The 21,458-nt window shown below is 49.3% G+C and overlaps 1 protein-coding gene across 2 annotated transcripts in view; it reads left to right on the top strand.

Annotated features, from left to right (window-relative positions):
• Positions 1-261: 261 nt before the first annotated feature.
• Positions 262-21,458, top strand: part of COL24A1 (collagen type XXIV alpha 1 chain) — a 321,301-nt gene continuing 300,104 nt past the window's right edge. For both annotated transcript variants that reach the window (XM_047785408.1, XM_047785409.1), the window contains exons 1-3: positions 262-335; positions 710-838; positions 10,597-10,661. In XM_047785408.1, the coding sequence (XP_047641364.1) occupies positions 783-838; positions 10,597-10,661 (121 nt within the window). In that variant the 5' untranslated portion in view covers positions 262-335; positions 710-782. The remainder of the gene's footprint in view (positions 336-709; positions 839-10,596; positions 10,662-21,458) is intronic.

A 21,458-nucleotide genomic window follows, 5' to 3' on the forward strand; every position in this document is an offset into this window, starting at 1 on the left:
CGACGGACTAGTCCCCTGCAGGCTCTGGGACTGCTGGGGAGCTCAGCGTGGGAAGCCGGAGCATCGGCGGCGCGGGCGGCTGCATGCGCCCCAGGCGGGCCAGCCCTGGGCCCGCGGACGGGGCGCCCCCGCTGGGCGCGGGGCAGGGGCGGTGCGGGGCGGAGGGGGAGGTGTGCACTGGGTTTGGTGACGTCACTGCAAGTCAGTGAGCGGTGAAATCTAACACCCGCCGGAGTTGCTGGCTCCTCTTCTTCCCGAGAAGCAGTCGGCGGCACTCAACGCCGAGCGCCTGCCGCTGCCGCCGGTCCCTCGCACCGACCAGATCGCCCAAGTGGGTGTGTGTCCTCGTCCGAAACTGCCCCAGCGCGGGTGGCTCCAAGGACGTCCCCCCCCCTCCTCCCCCGCCTCCTCCCAGGCCAAAGCCGAGGACTCCCCTGGAGTCACGGCGTCGCCTTTGAACCACGAGTGAACCCGCGGGCTGCGCTCGCAGCCGAGCTCCCGCTGCTGCCCGCGCCCCGCCTGCCGCCGAGGTCCCCTCCCCGCCGCCTCCCAGGGGAGCGCCCTGCTCGTCGGTTCCCGAGCCGGGGGGCCAGCCCGCCCAGCTGTCTACCCTCCGGTGCGGCTCCTCGCCTCCTCCCAGCGGCCGCCCTTCCTCGTGGAGGTTTGGGAGCTGGGTTTTCATGTGATTTTTTTCCTTTTTCATGGACAGTACGTGCGCCCTTAGCGGCTCGGAGCTGGCTTCTGTTTTCCGTTAGCCTCCGCCGACGGACAGATGCATACAAATGCATTTAGGAGCCCCCAGGACAAGGCGTGGACAGGTCTCCCTCGCGGCCAGGACGTAAGTAGCCCACCCGCCGGGACAGGGGACCCCAGCCCCCTCCCACCCCGGCCCGCGGAGCCGTGGAGACGCGCCCGGCTCCGGGCACTTTTCCGGACCGGGGAGCCGGCGGGCGGCCGCCGCATCCTCCTCCTGTCTCAATTTGTAAGACAGCGTGTTTGAAAGGAAGCCTCCGGCCGGCGGCTCTCCCGGGTTTGGCGGAAGGGAGCCTGCGGCTGGGGAGAAAAGCTCGCTGGCTCGGGTCCCGCCGCCGGCGGCCGCGGCTCCCGCACCTCCGGAGCTGGCCTCGGACGCCGGCCGGGCTCCAGCCCCCGCCGCCCCCGCCCTCCCTCCCCTCTCCTCCCTCAGGGCCCTGGCCGAGGTCCTGTTTCCTCGCCGTGCTCCTCCGGGCGTCCAGCCTGGGGACCGCTGGGGCGCCGGCGGTCCCCCGGGCTCTGGGCGCGCAGCCGGGACCACAGGGCACAGGCGCGGGGCAGGGTTGCCTGATGCGGGGAGAGGGCGCCCGCAAAACCTGGGACGTCGGGCTCTGCGGGATCAGGAGACCCAGAGGCTATCGCCTCCACCCTTAGGAGGCCTGCAGTCGTGCCGCCTTTCTGGGCGAGGCTGCGCCCCTGGCGGAAGGTCCCTGGGGAAGGGGCTGGACGCGGGGGCGGGGCTGCTGCTCCCGGCGGGTGTGTGTTCCCACCGGCCCGGCCCCGCACCCGCACCCGGCCTCCCTTGGGGCGCTCTACCTGCTGCCGCTTCCTCGCCGCCGGGAAAAGAGCGAGGGGCGGGGGGCGCAGGGCCTTGGCTGGCTGCCCTGCTTCCCCTGGAAAGGGTCACTGGGTTACGCGTTTGCTTCTGGCCCCGGGGGCCGGAGGGACGAACGCGCCTGCGGTGGTTCTCAGCCGCTAGGCTGCCCCTCGGGGGCGCGGGTGGACGGAGGGCAGGGGGCGGACCTGCCGGTGCCAGCCAGCCGAGGGCGGGCGGGGCCGGGGGCAGGAAGCCCGCCCGGCGGCCGTACTCGGACGAGCATGTGCTCCCCAGCCGCCGGCCGCCGAGCCCGGCTGCGGCTCGCGCGCTCTGGCCTCCGACCCCCGCAAGCCCGGCCGGACGCCGGCTTCCCCGCCGAAGAGGACGCACATGCACGCGCCCGCGGCCGAACGAATCCGGGAGGGGGTGCCGGTCACCTCCGCCACCGCCCGCCTTCGGCGAGGGGCCCGCGACCAGGGAGGCCGGGACGTGCCCGCCAGGGTCCGAGAAGAGGTCAGACTGGCAGCCGCCGGACCCAGCGCGGTTCACGCAGGTCTCATCGGTTTCCCAGGCAGGTTTCCCGCCACTTTTCTGCATCAAAGTCCCTTGCCTGGACCCTCCCAGAAAGCGGGGCGGGAAGCGAAGCGGATCGTGAAGGGCCTGGCGCATCATCTCGCTGGTCCCTGCGGGTCCAGGGCCGCCAGGAGAGGCGGGGTGAGGTCCTCCACCTCCCGTCTGGCCGCCGCAGCCTCCGCCGGCAAGCACGCGCCCTCCTTGCGCGCCCTGCCACTCCTGCCCCGCGGGCTCTCCCTTCCCCACTGCGCCAAGAGAGGTCCCCTTTGCTGACTCATGCTCCCCTCGGTGGCTGTGACCGACTGGCAGATTAAAGCAGAGCTTCAGCTCCTAGCCTCTGTCCTGTCTGGTTTACACGTCCCTTCGAGAAAAGGCCCTGCATAAATTCTTGGGCAGTTTGGGCCTTGTAAATTGAGTCCAGATGATGGGGGGCGGGGGGAGACGGAGAAACCAAACGGAATGGATTACACCGAGGAAGTTCTGAGGGGAAATTAGACCACGTGCACGTGGGAGGACCCTTGTGGAGGGTGGCTAGGGGATCCTGGGTCAAAGCTCTAGACTCCGCTGTCCTCCTAGATGGCTGCCCAGCAGCCTCCTGGGATGGCCAGTTTGTTCCCTGACAGCTGCCAGTGGGAGTGGGCTGCAGAAAATTAAGGGTCATTCAGGATTACCTCAGATTGCAGCCCCTCACAGCTCCAACCACACACATGCAGAGGAAACGTAGTTACTGACTGAGCAGAGAAACTTGTTTCTTGGAAAAACTCAGTTTCTGTGAAGAATTCAGAGTTCTTCAGTTTGAAGTAAATGCTACCAACCCTATAGGGAAAGGAGCTTGGGAGAAGCAGCTGATTAGCTCATGGTAATGTCAGGCCACTTAATTAAACCTTAGCACACGATTTGCCTAATGAACCCTGAGGTTTTAAATTTCCGCCATCCTTTTGTGGTGATGTTTTGTAAGAGCGGGGGCGCTTTTTTAAATCATCGCAATTCTGATTAGTCACCCAGAAACATGGACAGTTTTAAAACGGGATCTTTGGGAGTTCCCCTTGCGGCTCAGTGTAACTACCCCGAAGAGTTTCTAAGAGGATGCCAGTTCCATCCCTGGCCTCGCTCAGTGGGTTAAGGATCCCAGGTTGCTGTGGCCGTGGTGGAGGCCGGCAGCTGCAGATTCGACCGCTAGCCTGGGAACTTCCACATCGCTGCACCTGAGGCCCTAAAACAACAACAACAAACTGGATCTTTAAAGCCATTTTATTTCAAAGGGCTGCTTTGAGTTGGATTACCTAGTGTGAATCTGTGAAATTAATTAAAAAAATTAAAGCCAAGAGTCAGTGTTAGGTACATGGATTCAGCATATACTGTTGGAAAGCTTGCCAGGCAGGCTACTATGGTCATTAAAGGGTTTCTATAACCAAAGGGAGAACGAAGTGTGGGATCTAAAAATCTATTTCCTAGTTAGCATGAAATTCTATTTTTAAAGTTGCTTAGTTATCTTTGTATTCAAATAAATGTTAAAAATAAAATGATGTCTCAAGGAGCGGAATTGTAATTTGCAGAAAGCAATTTTTCCTCAGCAGTTTTTTTTTTTTTTTTTTTGACGTTTGTCTTTATAGGGCCACACCCGTGGCATGTGGAGGTTCCCAGGCTAGGGGTCTAATTGGAGCTGTAGCCTCTGGCCTACACCACAGCCACAGCAACGCAGAATCCGAGCCACATCTGCAACCTACACCACAGCTCATGGCAACGCCAGATCCTTAACCCACGGAGCGAGGCCAGGGATTGAACCTGCAACCTCATGGTTCCTAGTCACATTTGTTTCTGCTGTGCCATGACGGGAACGCCAGAAAGTAATTTTGAGAGTTATTTATATATTCTGCTTGGTAATCTGTGAAGTTGCAGGGGAATAATACATTTTATTATTATTAGAATAGTACACACTATCATACTATTACAAGAGTAATATTATTATTAGAATAGTTATGCTAGTTTCCTTGCCATGCTTTGCAACTATGACCTAGTACAGACCTTGCAGCTCTGCGAAGTAAAGATTTCATTTTCATTCTCATAAAAGGCTAACGTTCTGTCATTCATTCACTCATTTATACAACAAATGTTTACTGAGCTCTGGCTACGTGTCTAGTGTGGCTCCAAGTGGAAGCGATACAATGAGTGAGCAACACAGAAGCAAGACAGCTGCCTTCCCAATGTGCCTAGTGTAGTGGACAGAAGATGAAGCAACCAAGTGCACTGACCAGGGAGACGGGCGTGTTGAGGGAGGTCCTCTAACAGTCGTGGTCAGTGGGAAGGAGGGAGGGTAGCACTGGGAGGAAATGAAATCTAGACGGAGCCTGGGTGGCAAAGGCTCAGGGGTGGGACAGCACAGTGTCTCTGAGGGCCCGAAAGAGCTGAGGATGTTGGGGCACCTATTCTAGTGACTGGAGCTGGAGAGAGAGACAGAGACCAGATCATGACAAGACTTTAAACGCGTTTCCTTTCTTAGCTAAATAAACGGAGCTTAGGATGACCTGGCTTCTTGATCTTGGGATCAGCGTGCAGGTAGAAAACGTCAGAGAAGCTAGTATTTGTTGAAACACAAGACCCCCTGATCGTTGTATTGGCTGAAGATTCATGCATTCATTTAAAAACCTTTATCTACCAGTAACGCTTGCCAAGTCCTTGGCTAGGCTAGGGAGGGATCAGGGAACCAATCTCTGCAGTATTTCAAGGAGAGCCTGATTTGTTTATGTATTTCTTCCTGCTGTGATCACACTAGGCATTCTGATCACCTGAAGTCCTTCGGCACTTCTCCCCCCTTGCACTTCATGAGCTGCTTGCGTGCTCGGAATTTAACCAGGAGTTCTGGTATGTTTCACACTGGATCAGTTATGCAAGTACCCACTGAGTTGAACTGAAGCTCTAAGAAAGTCATTGCATATAAGTTATCGACAACACTTTATTCCCTGAATCATCCAACTTTATCACCACGGCTCAGATAAGAATTGTTTTTCCGTTATTTTGGGAACAAAGGACAGGAAGTTTACTACTCTGTATCTTAGAAGCTAGTAAAGAGCAAAATCTGTAAAGCCGTCACGACTTAGAGGATTTTTTTGGCTTGTAAATGTTGTGTGATGGAAATTGTTGAAATTCTTAATGTATGTTATATGCGTGTGCTTTTCAGATGAGTTTACTTTTTCCAAATGGTTTAAATGAAAGTCGCCAGTTCATTTTAAAAAGTGTCTTATTCACAAATTGAACCTGTGTAGGAATGAGCGTCAGCAGCCTGGAGACATAGATCATAAGACCTTCAAGTCTCACGGGTGCCCTAAACCAAACGATGCTGGAAATCCCTCTAAAGTAACTTCGGCCCTTAGATAACGAGGAGGAGGGGCAGCTCTAAGGATGGTTGGGGAAGTTGCCTGGGACGGCTATTCGCTCCCTCAGTACTCCGAGTATGTTCTTTGGGTCTCCGTTTCCTGCCTGATCCCCATCAGCTGTTCGCCCTTCACGTGCCTGGCTGGGTTTTGACTGTGGCTTATGTCAGACTGGAAATGTGGCTCACAGACCAGCACACTGGGAATTTCACATTCTGCTAGATAGCCTCAGATATTATGGAGTTGTATGTTCTGAACCTTTATGGAGTGTTTCATAGCCTACTGTTACCTTCTTTCAAACTTGGTTAAACGTCTGTGTATTTTTGTTACTTTGCGATAGTGACACATGGTCCAGACATATACAAAAAAAGTGAACAAAAACAGACATGGTTTTAATATTTGAAAAATATTCATATTTAATACACCAACTAGACTTTTTGTTGGGGTTAGCGAAATATATGAACAAATTAGCAAACTGAATAGACTATTTTGAGGTTACTAGATTTAAACAGAACTGGCCAGAACTGCCAGAAGACCTTTCTTGAGCTGTGGTTAAACAGCGTATCCTGTCTATGCAGTGATTTATAGGACATCTTGCTAAGACTGTAACTTGATCTTTCTCTTCTAGTGTATTAACAGGACTGCACCCTACACAAAAATTGCAGGGTTTTATGTTTGGAGTGTAAAACATAAAATTCATGTTATGTTATTACATAATAGATGAGTCAGCCCAGACTCAAAAACTTGAAATGAGCCACCCAAGGTCACACGGTGAGGTTGAAATAGAACCAGGACTAGTCTTTTGACTCCCAGCCACTGTTATTTTCTTATTAACCGTGTTATTTTCTCTGCAACATCTCGATGCAGTTTTAATTTTAACTTAAATTCAAGGACTCCAGCACATCTAGCAGGATGTGCTCAGCACAGCAGGCAGGAAACCCAAAGCACAGGTGCCCCCCATGAGAGCGGCCTCATCTGCTAATGTGGAAGCGCGAGTTTTCTTTATTAAGGAAATAGATCATAAGTGTAATATTACAGGAGGAGGGGCAAAACTAAAGAGATAAGCACAGCTTAACTAGACATTTCCCAGAAAGCGTGGATTAATTACACGTCCATTTTATTCAGCGATGGAATTGGGCTCTTTACCAAACTGATGCGTCAACTAAGCTTAATCTCTTCTTTGTGTTCCCACTTCAGAGATGAGAAAAACAGTTTAAAGAAACAGGAGAAGGGGGCGTTCCTGTTGTGGAGCAGCGGAAATGAATCTGACTGGGAACCATGAGGTCCTGGGTTCCATCCCTGGCCTCACTCAGTGGGTTGAGGATCTGGCACTGCCGTGAGCTGTGGCGTAGGTTGCAGACGTGGCTCAGATCCCGAGTTGCTGTGGCTCTGGTGTAGGCTGGCAGCAACAGCTCTGATTAGACCCCTAGCCTGGAAACCTCCATATGCCTCGGGTACGGCCCTAAAAAGACAAAAGACAAAATAAAATAAAATGAATTTAAAAAGAAGGAGAAGAAGAAGCTTTCTACCTACCCTACCATAGCAGATTTTTAAGAAAAAAATTATTTTCCCTCTTTGGACATCCAGCTAAAAGCACCCTTATTTTACTTTGCTTTTCCTAAGTGTTAAAAGAATTAGGTTCATAGGGAAGAACTGACATCCTCAGTCACCGAGAGATCTTACCATGGTTCTGTTCCCGTTTAAAAACACTTACTGTGTCGGTTTCGTGTAAGAACCGGATAAAAAGTGAAGACCTGTCACCGGCTCAGACCTCTTCTTACTAACGAATCACAGAAGATACGACGCACAGGGGCTTTAACCGAGTTACAGTTCCGTCATCCAGGGCACAGAGAGATCCAGTGCTCCTTAGGGGCCCTGGGAAAATTCACCGAGCAGGTGTCCTTCACATTCGGCTTTGATGACACTTAGGTTCTGACAGGTGGGGACTGAGGGTTTCTAGACACTTGGGAGGTCTGCCCATGGAGTAGAGAATAAGGTGACAAGGCTGGATCTTTGGGGTGTCTCGTGTAATTGGACCCACACTGCTCAAAACAGAGGGGCGGGGCTGAATGATAATGGCCTGGAACACCCAGCGAAGCGTTCGACTCTCCTCGCTCCTCCTTAGGCGCAAGGTCAGCCCTTCAAGTGGCTGCTCTCTCGCTTTTGCTCCGTCCGGGCTCTTGCGCTTCCAGACCCTGCTTCCTTCACCTGACTATCCAGTCCAGCTGACCTTACTGATGACCCCCAATTAGAAGGCTTGGTCAGGAACCGCCTCTACGCCCGCGCTGCTAGTTTCCCTGGTAACTGATGAGCCAGCCGATGTCAGTTCCCTATAAATGGGAGCTTCCCCCCTCCGGCCAGCGGCGTTTGCGGCGTTTCCTGCTTTGCCGTCTGTCCGACACCGCGGGGGCCTTTTTGCTTCAGACGTGTAAGATGGCCTCTCTGTCTCTGTCTTCCAGCTCTTTCTTCAGCTTTGAGGCTGGGCAGCTGCAAGCCTTGCAGGCCTGCGGGGGTGCAGCCCAGCAGTTGGCTATTAGTTTGGGGCAAAATTAGAAAAAGAGAAAGAAAATCCCTACTCTCCACTAGTCGTCAAGTTCCCACAGGGGGACACGTGGCGAAGGTGCGGCTCAACTGATTTGTCATCGTCCCTAAAACCACCTGGCTGAGGAGGTTTGCTGTGTGCAGGCTTTCCTGCCTCAGCCCAGGAAGGGACGTGCTGACACGTCCAGAAAGGACAGTGTTTTCCATTTTTCTGCCCTGAGCCCACCGGGGCGGCCTCTGGGCGGGCGGCAGCCTGCTGGTGGTGCTCGCCCTGCCAGGGGACACGCCCGAGGGCTGTTTCTAAGCTCTCAGGGAGCTGCGGTACCTGGGGCAGGTGAGACGTGCTGCTTTTCACAGCCCGTTTTCTAGTAAAACAGCATAATTCTGATTCACTCGCCTTCAGTGGCTGAATCCTGAGCTTTTTCTAGTCTTACTGATGTCCGTGCTGCCCGTTGAAAATATAAACTTTTTTTTTATATTTAAAAAAAATATATCAGATTTTTTAGAAATCTGATAGGAAAAGTGCTTCCTTTTACTCACACTCCTGCTCAATTTGGGCTCCGTCCCGGAGAACCCAAAGAAGTGATTTCAGTTTCACACATGGCCCTCAACTTTGCACATTAGAATCACCCGGGACGTGGCTAAAAACCCCTGTGCCACGGACAAATTCTAAAGCAATCTGAGGTGAAGGTGGGGCGGGCAGAACCCAAATAGTAGTCGTTTGTAAAACTCAGCAGGTGTTGCCCCTGGGCAGCTGGGGCAACAAGAGCCAGAGCAGGAGGGTTCGCGTCCTCCCTGGGGTGTCCTCCCTGGGGCATCACTGTTTGAGAACCGTGGCCCTCAGAGCACTGCCTGGGGACTGGACATAACGCTCGAGCCCCACCCCAGACCCCAGACCTACTGAGTTAGAACCTCGCTGGCTGGGGCCCAGCGACCTTGAACAAGCCGTGCAGGTGACTCTGATAAACACTTCTTTGAAAACCATGTTCTAGAGCAGCAGAAAGGGGTTTTTTTTATATCAAATAGTCTTATTTCTGTCATGTTATAAAGTTAGAAATATGTGATTTAAGCAAAATAATAATTGCATTTTAAGGACAATGTAACTATAAATAGTAAATGTTCTAAATTATTTTTTCTGTTTGGTACACACAGTCGGTATTAGATTCACCTAGTTAAAAATGTGTATATGCTGAGGAGCCAGGCCAAGTCTATGAATCATAGTCTCTGACAAGTCCCGGAGTCTGGGTTTTTCGCAAGACTCTCTGGCCGTTCTCGGCAAACTAGTATTTGAGAACCAACTCATGGATGGCAGCATATATGAAGATCTTTCATAGGCTTCATTAAAATATATGGTTCAACAATTTGCCTCTATCAGTTGAGATTTTTGTAATGATTCAGTTGATAATTTGCAGCATTAATGAGATTAAGTATTCTGTCTGTCTTGTGAAAGCTGTGCTCCGTACGAAGAATGAGCACAGGTGACTTTTCTGCTTCCTAAAAATGGTTACTACTGTTTTAATACAAACGATATTCCCCCATTATAGCAAGAGAAGAGTATAATTTTATATCGAGTGTAAGTATACAGTTGTAATAGTAGAATTTATATCGGCTCACTTTCTCATGTCAAGATGCTCCGTACTCTAGTTGATAGAGGTGAAAGCAGTATTGGTAATAAATAGAAAATGTACCAGTTACTACGAGGACACCAGGAACTTAAGAACAATGATTTTCGGAGGGCTTTGTAATCACTCCTCACAAAAGCGCATTTTCAGAAACGTCCTTTGGGGAGTCTCTGGGTTTGAAAGAATAACAGACTCAGCATCTATATTAGCAGGAAAATCTAGGTAGCAGACTAGTTTCAGTACGCTCCTCCTTGCTTTTTGAAACTCTCCATGTGATTTTCACTTGGGAAGGAGATAAAGCCAATTATGAAGACTCATCAACGTGATCTATCAAGAAGGTGGTTACACGAGAAAATGGCGAGACGTTTTTACCTTTTTACCTTGCCGCCAGGGTGCCCGTCCCTCGCCTTGTGGTGGTTGCGGACTCCGATCCCGTCTGATCGGGTGATCAGTGCTCACTTCTCAGGCTGTTACTGTTTGTAGAACCGAGGACACGCGAATGTGGTGCCACTGATCTGAATGATACTCGGATGGATTTGACGTTAAAACCTTTATACGTTACTGCTCGTAAGGTCACCTCTGCTAGTTGACTAAGTTTAGTTTCCTGTGTGCCAGGTACTGTTTCGTGCGCTTTACATGAAGTTTTTTAGTTGATCGTCAGAAGACCTTATGAGAAAAGATTTACTAGATGAAGAAACTGGGGCACAGAGTGATAAAAAGCATGCCCAAGACACAGTGTAAGCGGCAAAGCTGGAACTTCAATTTGGAGCCTTGCCTTTAACCAGTGTGACTATTAAAATGCTGTTAATTAAAGTAATGGTTGACGTCTTAGTCTTGCACTAGAGTTCATTTTGGATTTTACCTGATTATAGGTCATCATTGTCCAACTAAGCTTTTCCCAATTGTTTTCCTTTTTTAGGAAACTGCTGCTTCATGTTATTGTGCTATGTGCACCAGGGGTTTCTGTTCATGCGGGGGGACGAGGTAAGACTGTTACCTTGTTATTTGTTTGCTGGTCTAAAAATTCTGCTTCCAGACAGTGACAGCACAGGACGTTAAAGTCATCAGCGCCACAGGTTCCGCATGGATAGTGCATTCACCCGGCGCAGTGAGGAGGGAAGGGCGAGGAGACCCATTTGGGGGGAAGTGTGACCTTTAAGCAATTACTCAGATCTTCCATCTGGGAAATTGCTCACATTTTTAAGCAAAGTCTCTATAAAAGGGAAGTTTTGTGTAGTGAAAAGGCCTTGCTTGTGACGTCATTTCAAGTGGGAGTTCTTGGGGGTGGCAAACTGTGGCTCAGTTACCTTTGCACTTCTCGAAACAGCACAAGCACAAACTAAATGTTCCCTTGAGATTCGCATCATTAGGAAACACGATAAAATTTGCACGCCAGTGGGCTTGGGGTTTCATTTAATTCAAATGGGGAGTTTGAGAAAACCCTTCAAGGTTTGGTTTTGGTTTTCCTTGCTAGCTACTTGCTCTCGTGGCATGGTGGCGGTTTCAGGAATAGTCCCTGACTTATTCATTTATTAGGCCGTTTAAGAGTATCCTCGATGCGCCGTATAATATTTTAATTGCCAGGGAATATGCTGTGTGAATAGGGTCATGTCTCTGTCTGCCCTCAGAGTGAAAAACCTGGTGCTTTTGTCAAAAGTTTAAAAAAAAAAAAAAAAAAGCCAACGTCAAAGAGAAAACCCCGCGGCCGTGGCGGGTCTGCAGAGACTCAGATCGCCAAGACGTGAGTTAATGTCCAACGGTCTCCATCTCCTGATGTCAGCGGGGCTGCCCAACGAGTCACTTGATAAAGCCAGCTTTTTAATTCAGTGACCAGTTCAAGCAGTCACTTGTCAATGAACCGAGTGACAGTAGTGAAGACAGGTACACAAGATGCATGTAAGCAGAGGGGGCACAGAGGGGGGCCCCTGGATACAGGACTGAATGGCCAAGTGGCCGTAGGTGAGGAGTCTGCCGAGCAGATGCATGAATTCAAACGCATCACAGGGGCGTCTTCATAGGCCATGTCTCTTACTCCACTTGGCTCCAAGCAGCCGTGAAGAGGAGGGAGACTGAATTTTCCTGCGAGTTTCTGAGAACTTGTTATCGGCCAGTCACTGGGCTGGTAGAATGCATATTTTCTTCATCACTACCTCATTGCAGGGTTTTTACCCGTAGGTTGATGAAACCAAGACAAAGAAGAATAACTAACTACCCAAGGGCTGCAGGCTGAAAAATGGAAAAGCCAAGATTTAAACTCGGGTATTTGGACGGCAAAGTCTACAAACTCTTTAAAATTAAGCCTCTTAGACAACAGAAGAGAGAAAAGAATGGCCACTACTAATTCAATAACTATTTTGGTCTTGTTTTTTGCTGGTGCTTTGCCGATGTTATTCTAATCCTCAGAATGGACCTGGAGGGTGGGTGTCCGAGATGAAGAAGCTGAGGGTCGGGAGTTCCCGTCGTGGCGCAGCGGAAACGAATCTGACGAGGATCCATGAGGACGCAGGTTCGATCCCTGGCCTCTCTCAGGGGGTTGAGGATCTGGCGTGGCTGTGGCGTAGGCCGGCAGCTGCAGCTCCGACTGGACCCTAGCCTGGGACCTTCCGTATGTGGCGGGTGCAACCAAGATAAAAATACATAAAAAAATACTCTTGAGGGGAAAAAAACCACTGAGGGTCAAAGAAGGGGCTTGCCCAGACTTAGATCGCCAAGACGCGAGTTAACGTGTGTCAACGCTCTGACCACACAAAAAAACAAACCCAAACATCTCTTTGCTCTACACAAGCCCTTGCTTCCCAACTGCTACCTGCTAATGGGATGAGTTTAATCGTTTACCAGATGTGTCCTTATCAAAATAGTAAAAAACCAAAGGAAGATGTAAGGAGCATTGTTTGTGAATAGATTTTTTTTCATTTTTTTAAAGCTTCATTGAAGTAGAGTTGATTTACAACGTTGGGATAATTCCTGCTGTTCCGTAAAGTGACTCAGTCACGCGCGTACACACAGCCCTCCTTTCTCACGCTCTTTTCCCGTCCGGGTGACCGCAGAAACCTGGATGCGGGGTCTCCGCGCTGCACAGCTTGTCCCGCTGGCCTCGGTGTGCACGAGCCGACCCCAAACCCCAGTCCATCCCCCCACCCGTCAGTGACCATGAGTTTGCTTTCAGTCTGTGAAGTTCGTTTGTATCCTTTTTTTGATTCCACATAAAAAGGATACCATCTGATTGTCTGACTGAACAACGACACTGAAAGTCAGAACCGTGAAAGAAGTCAATGGAAGAAATAATATCTTTCATTTAAGATTTCACCAATAGGATACAAAATATGCTCTTTCATTTCAGGGGGAACATCTCATTTTTCAGGCGTCCTAGAACTATAAAATTTTATTGTGAGTTCTTAACACAGAAAAAAAAAACCCATTTGACTTTAGAAAATTGGGTACTTTTGAGCGCAAAGATGAAATGAAAGTAGCGGTATGTTGTTGGAAATGTAGACGTAATCTTTCCCTTCAATAGTTTTGCGTTGTTGAATTGGCCTGAGAGTCTCATGATATCTGATCAGGAGGTTGGAAAAACATTTTCAGGGAGACGGTGATCTGATAATGATTAGAAATGTCCTTTGCAGCCGTAATACTGCCGAGTATATTTACTTAAGCGAGAGAGGATCCCAAACCAGACCTCTCAGAAATCAGTGTATTTAGGGACACTCATGATAGTTTCCAAAACTTTTAAAAAAGTATTAAAACAATACAAATATACAGTTTAAAAGCCAAACTGCACCACAAAACATGTAAGTAACAGAGAATAGTATCTCTCCTCCCTATTTCTGCACCCCGCTACCCAAACTCTCGGCATCCCCTCTGGTTTCGGTCTTCCCAGTTCTTCATGGTGTGCTTGCAGATGGTACCGACTCGCTGTTGGGTGAATGACACTTTTCACCGGGCTGTGCCCCTCGCCCTGTTCTTCTAGCCTCTCAACACACTTTTCTCCTCTGTTGTGTGCTCTGTTTTCTGTGGCACTCTCATTTCTTCTCAGATACCACAAAATAATTTGGAACTTCTTTGAAAAGCGTATTTTAAAAAATGCGTTTGACTTTTTTTCTTGGAGATAAATCTGGAAGCTAAGCTCCGGTTCTGCAGCAGGGGTTCACTCTCTAAGGCTTGTGTGGGAGACACGTCTGATCTGTGTTGGATTCAGTGTCCTGGAGCTCATTTTCCTTCTCCAGTGTCCATTGTCTTATCCGAGGGGGGCCCATCACCGAGTAACAACCTGAGAGCATGTGCTCATGCGGAACACTTCCTGCAACGCTGCCTTTCCGAATTTCACCCATATGCCGGAGCGTCCTTTGGGTAGGTGCGTGGCATTTTAGGCTGAAACTAGTCTTCTCTCAGAATTTTAAAGACTTCCATCTACAGTCTTCCGGCTTGCAGTTAAGAAGCCTGATGTTATACTCAATTTTTGATTCTTTATATGTGATCTCTTAATTTTGCTCTTTAAGCCTTAAGATCATCTGCTTATCCTTGATATTTTGAAATATCACAATAATGTGTTTGGGGATAGGTCTTTTTTCAGTGTATTCTGCTGGGCAGTCAGCAGGCCTTTTCAATGTGGACACATGTTTTATTTTCTGGGAATTTTCCTGTGTTGGTGTTTTCTCTCTGACCTATTTCTTTCTTCTTTCTACAAGTTCTGTTGGTCAGATATTGGATCTCCTGGATTGAGCACCTTATTTTCGTAACTTCTATTTCCCATCTTGTTTTCTATTTTATATCAGATTTTCATTGGTCACTATTGCAAATATTTAAATTTTTAATTTGTGCTGTATTTAAATTTTGAGGTGATTTCTCACTCAGATTGTGCCTTTTAAAAAAAGCGTTAGGAGTTCCTGTTGTGGCACAGTGGTGAACGAATCCGACTAGGAACCATGAGGTTGCGGGTTCGATCCCTGCCCTTGCTCAGTGGGTTAATGATCCGACGTTGCTGTGAGCTGTGGTGTAGGTCGCAGACGCGGCTCGGATCCTGCGTTGCTGTGGTTCTGGCGTAGGCCAGTGGCTACAGCTCTGATTTGACCCCTAGCCTGGTAACCTCCATATGCCGCGGGAGCGGCCCAAGAAATGGCAAAAAAGACAAAAAAAAAAAAGCATTAGGTTCTTGTTTCTTTGATGCAGTATCTACTCTTAGCTTTCCAAAGATAAAAGTCATTTTTTGACCTCTTTTGCTCGGCTCCGTGTTGTCTTCGTGCGCATGGATTTTGGTTTGCTTTGGTCTGTCTTTTGCATTGGAAAAGCTCCTCACGAGGCTCTAGAACCTGTATTATCATTTAAAGGCAAGGCCTTAAGAGATGTGTTTGCTGGGTGGGCTTGTTAATTGGTGTAGTTTGCGTAGAGGGGATAAGTTGGGGGATAAATAGGAGCTTTGCTCACCATCTTCCTGCTGGCCCGCTAATGTCAAGGCTGTGCAGTCTCTTTCGAGAAGACTCCTCCAGGATCCTCCTGTTGAGTCCAGTCCTGGCTGCCACTGCCGTCGGGCTTACGTGATACAGAGATTCTTCTGGGGGCAAGGGGCGCTCCCTCAGCCTTCAGTGTGCACAGTTACCCGACCCCCTTGTTCTCACCCTGGCACGGCCCTTCTGGCTTCCGCCTGGACCGAGTCGGTGTTTCTGCATAAACCAGCTCTAATGTTGAGGTTTCCTCCCGGAGCTTCCGACACGGACCTGCAGAGCCTCCTCCCTCCCCCACCTGATGCCCCCAGCTTCTGTCCCGAGTTCAGTCATGCGGTGTCTTCGCTTCTTGAGCCCTTTCCACAAGCCCTTAGTGTTGAGTCTTCTCAGTGCTAATTCCTTTGCGTGTTCTTCATCTTTCCAAAATTTGTTAATGTCTCTTCTCTGCTGTTGTCTTGTCTGCCCTTTCACTTTGCCCGTGCAGTTTTAAGCCACATTGCCTTATTCCCTTTCCCCGCGACTTTAAGACTGAGCAGAGATAAACATCTGTTATCTGCCATGCTTTCAGTTATCCCTTTAAATGGTAGCACAGCTAAGAAAACCATTACAGTATGCTGTTTATAAACATGAATCTTGTATTTGTTTTGTAATCAAGGTGGATGTGTAACCAAATGAATACATGATTCTACTTCAGGAGAAAATGAACTATTTAAGGCTGAGTTTTCTGAGGATTTGACAGATAAAAATCTCTTTTCCGAGATCTAGTCAACCTTCCTTGCTGCTCTGTCGGTGGGCTGGCTGCCAGGGAGACAGGCCTGGCCGCCGTGCGGCTGCAGGATGCCTCGCCCTCGTGAGATGTGACCTGTCAACATACACAGAGTTCTCAGGTTCATGATCCCTAGGCGAGAAAACTGCAGGGACAGAGATCTTGGCGTGTAAAACACTTGTCTCCAAGAAGAGTATTTACGGTGGAAATCAGTCCAAAATGTGTGTGTTGCTCACTGAGAAGCAGCTCATTCTATAGCTGCAGTGACTCCAAGCATTTCTTGCCAAAACCCCTTGTGGACGCTTAACCAAAAATTTTACACCTAGATTAAAGCTTCATTTCCCATTTTGTAAAAAAATTTGATTTTTCTCTCTATTCAAAATAGGTGTATTTACATGAAGAATATGTAAAGTCACAATTGCGTCTTTTAACTGCCCAGGGGCCGTGGTGCACAGGTGTTCTGGGGCCGGGAGCCGGGTTTCTGTCCTGTTCCAGTGCTTACTAGCTGTGTGACCTTGAGCAGGTGCCTTGCATATGTTGGGTCTCATTTTCAGTAACTTTAAAGACAATAATAGTTCTCCTACATGGGGTTGTGTGGATAAAACGAGGTAACACATAGGAAGCGCTTAGTGCATGCCTGCTGTATGATAAGCATACAATACATTTTAGTAGAGAAAATGCTCCATATCCTTCTGTTTCTCCATATACAGGTAATATTGAAAAGAGAGAACAGGATAGTTGATTTTAAGCAACTTCCTTTAGTGCTTCGATTCAGCAAGCTAGGAGCCAGGAAGCCAGTACCTAAGTCTGAAGTCTGGCAGAGACTTAACTACGTGGCTGAGACGATAGAGAACATTAGAAAGTGGATATTGGCACTTATCTGCTTAAGTTAGTCCATTTGGGAAAACTGACAAGGAAAAGAAAAGCATGTTTCTCATTCACAACTCTGGTGATTTTATTTTGAACAATCATTTTGTTTTAATCATTCCTACAAACTAGAATGAACATAGCTTTAGGGACTTAACTGACCCAGATATGTGAGAATTTCAAACAGTGAAAATTCATTAAAATTAAGTGCTATTTTATGTTAGTTATTTAATAATGAGCCAATACTGTAACTTATATGCTGTTAAATGAGATTATGCTTTACTTATCTAAAAATTGATAAATTTGTGTAAATCTTTTAAGCTATGAAATTTTAAGAAATGTGAAAATCCCTACACTCTGAAAGGTAAACCTAACACTACCCTTCTTCCTCCGGTCTGTGATAGGACATTGCAGGATGGTGACGGGTTCCTGCAGAACCAGTGTAGTCCTGGTGTCCAGTGTCTGTTTCTTTGGGCATGTCTTCCACTCCACCGCAGAGTCCGCTATTCGGCCCCTGGCATCAGTGTCTGCGCGGGTGTGAGTCCCAGGGTCACGTCCACTGGGACAGGTGCCTCCCCTCCTCCCCCCACCGCCCTGATCTACCCACTGCCCCTCTCCCCCCCCATCTCCCCACTTCCCGTCTCTCGCCCTCCCTTCTCCCCCTCTTTTCCTCGAACAGGTGATAATATGATCAATGCTGCCCACCATACAGGGGTCAGGTGAAAGGCAAGTAGGCTTGGCGTGTCTGTGCCTACATCTCAGGGTCAGCCTTGCAGGCTTAGGAGACAGATTTTATGAGCACACTGGGAGGGGAACTCTTTGTCACTAGCATACAGCAAGACGACAAAAAAATTGCCCCGGAGGCTTGAAGAGGAGGTAACTTCCCCTTGGACTGAGTCTCGTAAGCTGAGTGAACGAGTTTTGCTTTAAACACAAATAAGCTTTGTTAAGGCAAGAGATGCAAGGAAAAGTTAAATATCAAGAGTAGAAAATGCCAGAGAGTGAGAAAAAGCGAGGAAATTGTGTAAACACATATCAGTTAGGGCAGACCCGAAGACCACACTTAATGGTCCCCAAACTGCAAGTCTGGGGTCCACAAGACCCCCTCAGGCTCGCCGTGCCTTGGAAGGACTCAGAACTCATGGAGTCTGTGCTGCCGCAGTTCTGTGGTCGCGCCAGAAGGATTCAGAGCCAAGTCAGTCCGGGGAAGAGACTGCTGGGGGACAGTCCAGGAAAGGCCCAGGTCCGGAGAGTCCGGTTTTCCTCTCCCAGTGGAATCACGGTTCATGCCAACCTTCCCAGCGTGGTGCGTGATAAGATGCCCAGAGCACTGCCAGGCGGGGACGCCTACCTGAGCCTCGGTCCCGAGTCTTCCTGGAGCTCCGTCACGTGTCTCCCTCTCTGCACAGCTGACCTGACACCGCCCGAAGGCCTCCCCATAAATCACACCGTTAGACACCGTGTGGGGCTCCTGCCCCCACGTTCGCAAAGATCTTCCTAGCAGGCTAGACGCTCCAGGGCTCAGAGAGGACCTTCCAGGACGGAGGACGAAGGCAGGCCTGCCCTTTGGACCATGTTAAATTCCTTCCACACAGGCGGCGTGTGGGGTTTGGGTGCCCTCGCGGAAAAGGTGGAGAAGAAGGGTTTGGAGCAGTGGAATCAGCACGAGGGCCCGAGTCATACACAGGACGGATACACAAGGCCCTGCTGTCTGGCACAGGGAACTGTACTCCCTACCCTGGGACGCACCGCAACGGGAAGGAACACGAAGACGACTACGTGGGTACAGCGACGTCCCTTGGCGCCACAGCAGGAATGAACAGCACACTGTAAATCAGCTACATTTCAGTAAAATCTTCTGAAGAAATGAGCGTCCCAGTGATTCATGTGCATTAATCGGCAGTATTGCACGAATGCCCTCATACCGCCCACAATTACGGGGATCTTCTCAGCCTCGAAACTGCATCACAGACACACACGAGTCCATGCAAAGTCAACGCAAAAATCATCTCCGAATGAAGGCGTCACCTCTCCAAGAGGGAGTGGGGGATGGCAGGCGATAGGAGCTGTTTTTAGACAGGACATGCCCAGGTCTGCCAGGGCACGGATGCTTCATTTTCATTTAATGATTCCTCCTCCTCTCCCGTGTGAGCTTTCTTGCTGAGAGTGAGCCTTTTTCGCCTACGTTCTAAATCCTCCTGTTCTGATCTTTGGGTTTTGATCCCCCTTGATATTTAGCATAAACTAAGAAGAAGAACATTTATCAGAAAGGCATGGGATGTGAGACTAGAAATGTAGGCAGGAGCTTAGATCATTAAGGGCCTGAGGCTGAAATAAGATGGGGTTTTGTTCTGAAAGCTCTAAGAAGTGCTGAGGTGTCAGAGGAAGCAGCGTCCTAAGCCAAATGATCGCTTTGTTTTATGCTTTAGACGCTTTCTCTGGCAGCAGTGGGCTTGACGGCTGGGACAGGGGTGTCTTAGAAGAGGCAGAGAAGTCTCTCCGGAGGCTAACGTTAAAATCTCTCTAAGCGTAGGAGTCTAACTAAGGCTTATGTGGGACTTGGTGACAGCAGCTCTGGAGAACGGGTGGGAAGTATCAGAGATAACTACCAGGTTTCTGGGTAGACAACTGGATTGATGAATTCATCCAAGCAGCGCCTAGATACTGGACTGTTCTAGATACTGGACTGTTACTGTAAAAGCCAGATGAAGTTCTACCCTGATGGACTTAATTTTTCAACCAGGGAGTCGAGCAATAGGCAATTGTAAATATACCTATTTTTCCTCTAAAAGTTCAGCGTTGTGAAGAAGGACTAAAGCCCAGAGAGGCGTCGGAGAGCTAGGGAGAGAGGGGCAAGGAGGATGACTGCTTTGGAGCGTGGTCAGGGACGCGTCTCCGAGCAGGTCCCATGCGAGCCTGGGTCTGAATGAACTAAGGGTGCAGAGCATTCTGATCAGAGAGAAACCTAAGTGCAAACACTTGACTTAAACATGAGTTCCGTGATTTTAAGGAATGAGAAAAGGTCGGTTTGGCTGGAGCAGACGTGGGATGCAGTGAAAGGAGAGGAGTCAGAGGCGAGAAGGGTGCTGACGACAGAGGCTTCGGGCGCCACAGAAAGCTGTGCGTTGTGTTTTCAGTCTGAGGGGAGGCCACCGGAGGACGCCGTGATGTACCTTATACTGTAAAAATATTCCTCAGACGCTGGTGGCGTTGCGGGACCGTCACTGAAAAAGGCCCTGAAGTAAGAAAAATGAATGTGAAAGAAAACGTATTGAGTTAGCAGTGCTTGGGGGATAGCGAAGCTCTCGGGGATGAATTCAACAGGGAATTGGATATGCAAACCCAGAAGAGAGGTTTGTGAGTCAGCATATGTGGTTCTCGAAACCATGGTTTGGATGAAGTCATTAGGCTCGATATTTACAGTAAAGAGAGCAGGGCATTGTCTTGGCAACAGCATGCTGGATTCTGTACTGAAGAAGCACGTAGGTAAAGGAGACGCATCAGCTCTGCTGTGAGGCTCCCCAGGCCTCCCTAAAAGCGCTGCCCTCAAACTCGGCCTCTCAGAGTCCTAGGTGGCTGCTCTTGGGAAGATCGTTTAAGTTCTCAGGGACTTGTTTTTATAACCGGCAGATGGCTAGGAAGAGTAGCTGTTTCATTATGTTGTTATGAGAACTATGTGGCTCAATACAGTAAACTCTTAGCACAGCGCCTGTGCATAGAATTTAATAAATGCTCTTATTCAAGAAAAAGCAAGTCCTCTAATAAAGTGCCTGGTCGGCAGCCCGGATCCTTTAAGTGGCCACTCATCTCTGAGGTGACGCACGCTAGGTTGATTCTGCGGCCATAGGGCCATTCGCAAAACAAGCAATTACCGTGGGCAACTAAGTTCTCTCCTACTGTGTTCACTGGCACCAAATTTGGTGATTGAGGTAATGCTGGACAGTCTGTTCTCTTCTGGAAGCCTTTCTCTCGTCTCGCCGGCTCTCCCGGCCCTCTCATCTGTGCCGCTTGGCCTGGAGATTCTCTGCAGGCAGACCTCACGCGATGGCACTTGGCTTGGCTGCACTTGGCAGATGCTGCATATTTGCTCCAAGGGAAGTCTGGTGGCGACCCTGGTCAGTCAGGGCTGTCGCTGCCATTTGCTCACTTCATGTCCGTGTGTCACCTTTTGGAGAGTCTCGGAGTGCCTCAAACCTTGTCTGTCTTATATCTATGGCGGTGACCTGTGACTAGTGTTCTTGGTACTGTTGCCAAAAAACGTACAACTTAAGGCTCAGATGATGGTTAGCATTCTTTAGCGATAAAGTAGTTTTTAATTAAAGTATGCACATTATTTTTTAGACATGATGTTCTTGCATAATCGACTGTAAGTATAGTGTGCACATAATTTTTTATTCCCTGGGAAGCTAAGCAATCTGGGTGACTCACTTTGTTCCAGCACTCGCTTGACTGCAGTGGTCGGGAGCAGGGCCTGCTGCCTCTCCGAGGCAGGCCCGCATTCTCTCTTCAGTCAGCATCCACTCAGGGCAGTTGCTAAACACGCCCACAGGGAGCTGTGAAAGGTTAGGACGAGAGGAACCGTTAGATTTCACCTCAGGTACCCACTCCGGTACCCACCTCTCCGCTGAGGTGTCAGCCTGCCGTGGGGAGGCTTGCCCACGGAAACACGAGGCAGCGTGGCAGGCAGCCTTCGAAGGGGGTGGGCTGGCT

This window comes from Phacochoerus africanus, chromosome 6 (assembly GCF_016906955.1).
Source record: "Phacochoerus africanus isolate WHEZ1 chromosome 6, ROS_Pafr_v1, whole genome shotgun sequence".
Taxonomy (NCBI): domain Eukaryota; kingdom Metazoa; phylum Chordata; class Mammalia; order Artiodactyla; family Suidae; genus Phacochoerus; species Phacochoerus africanus.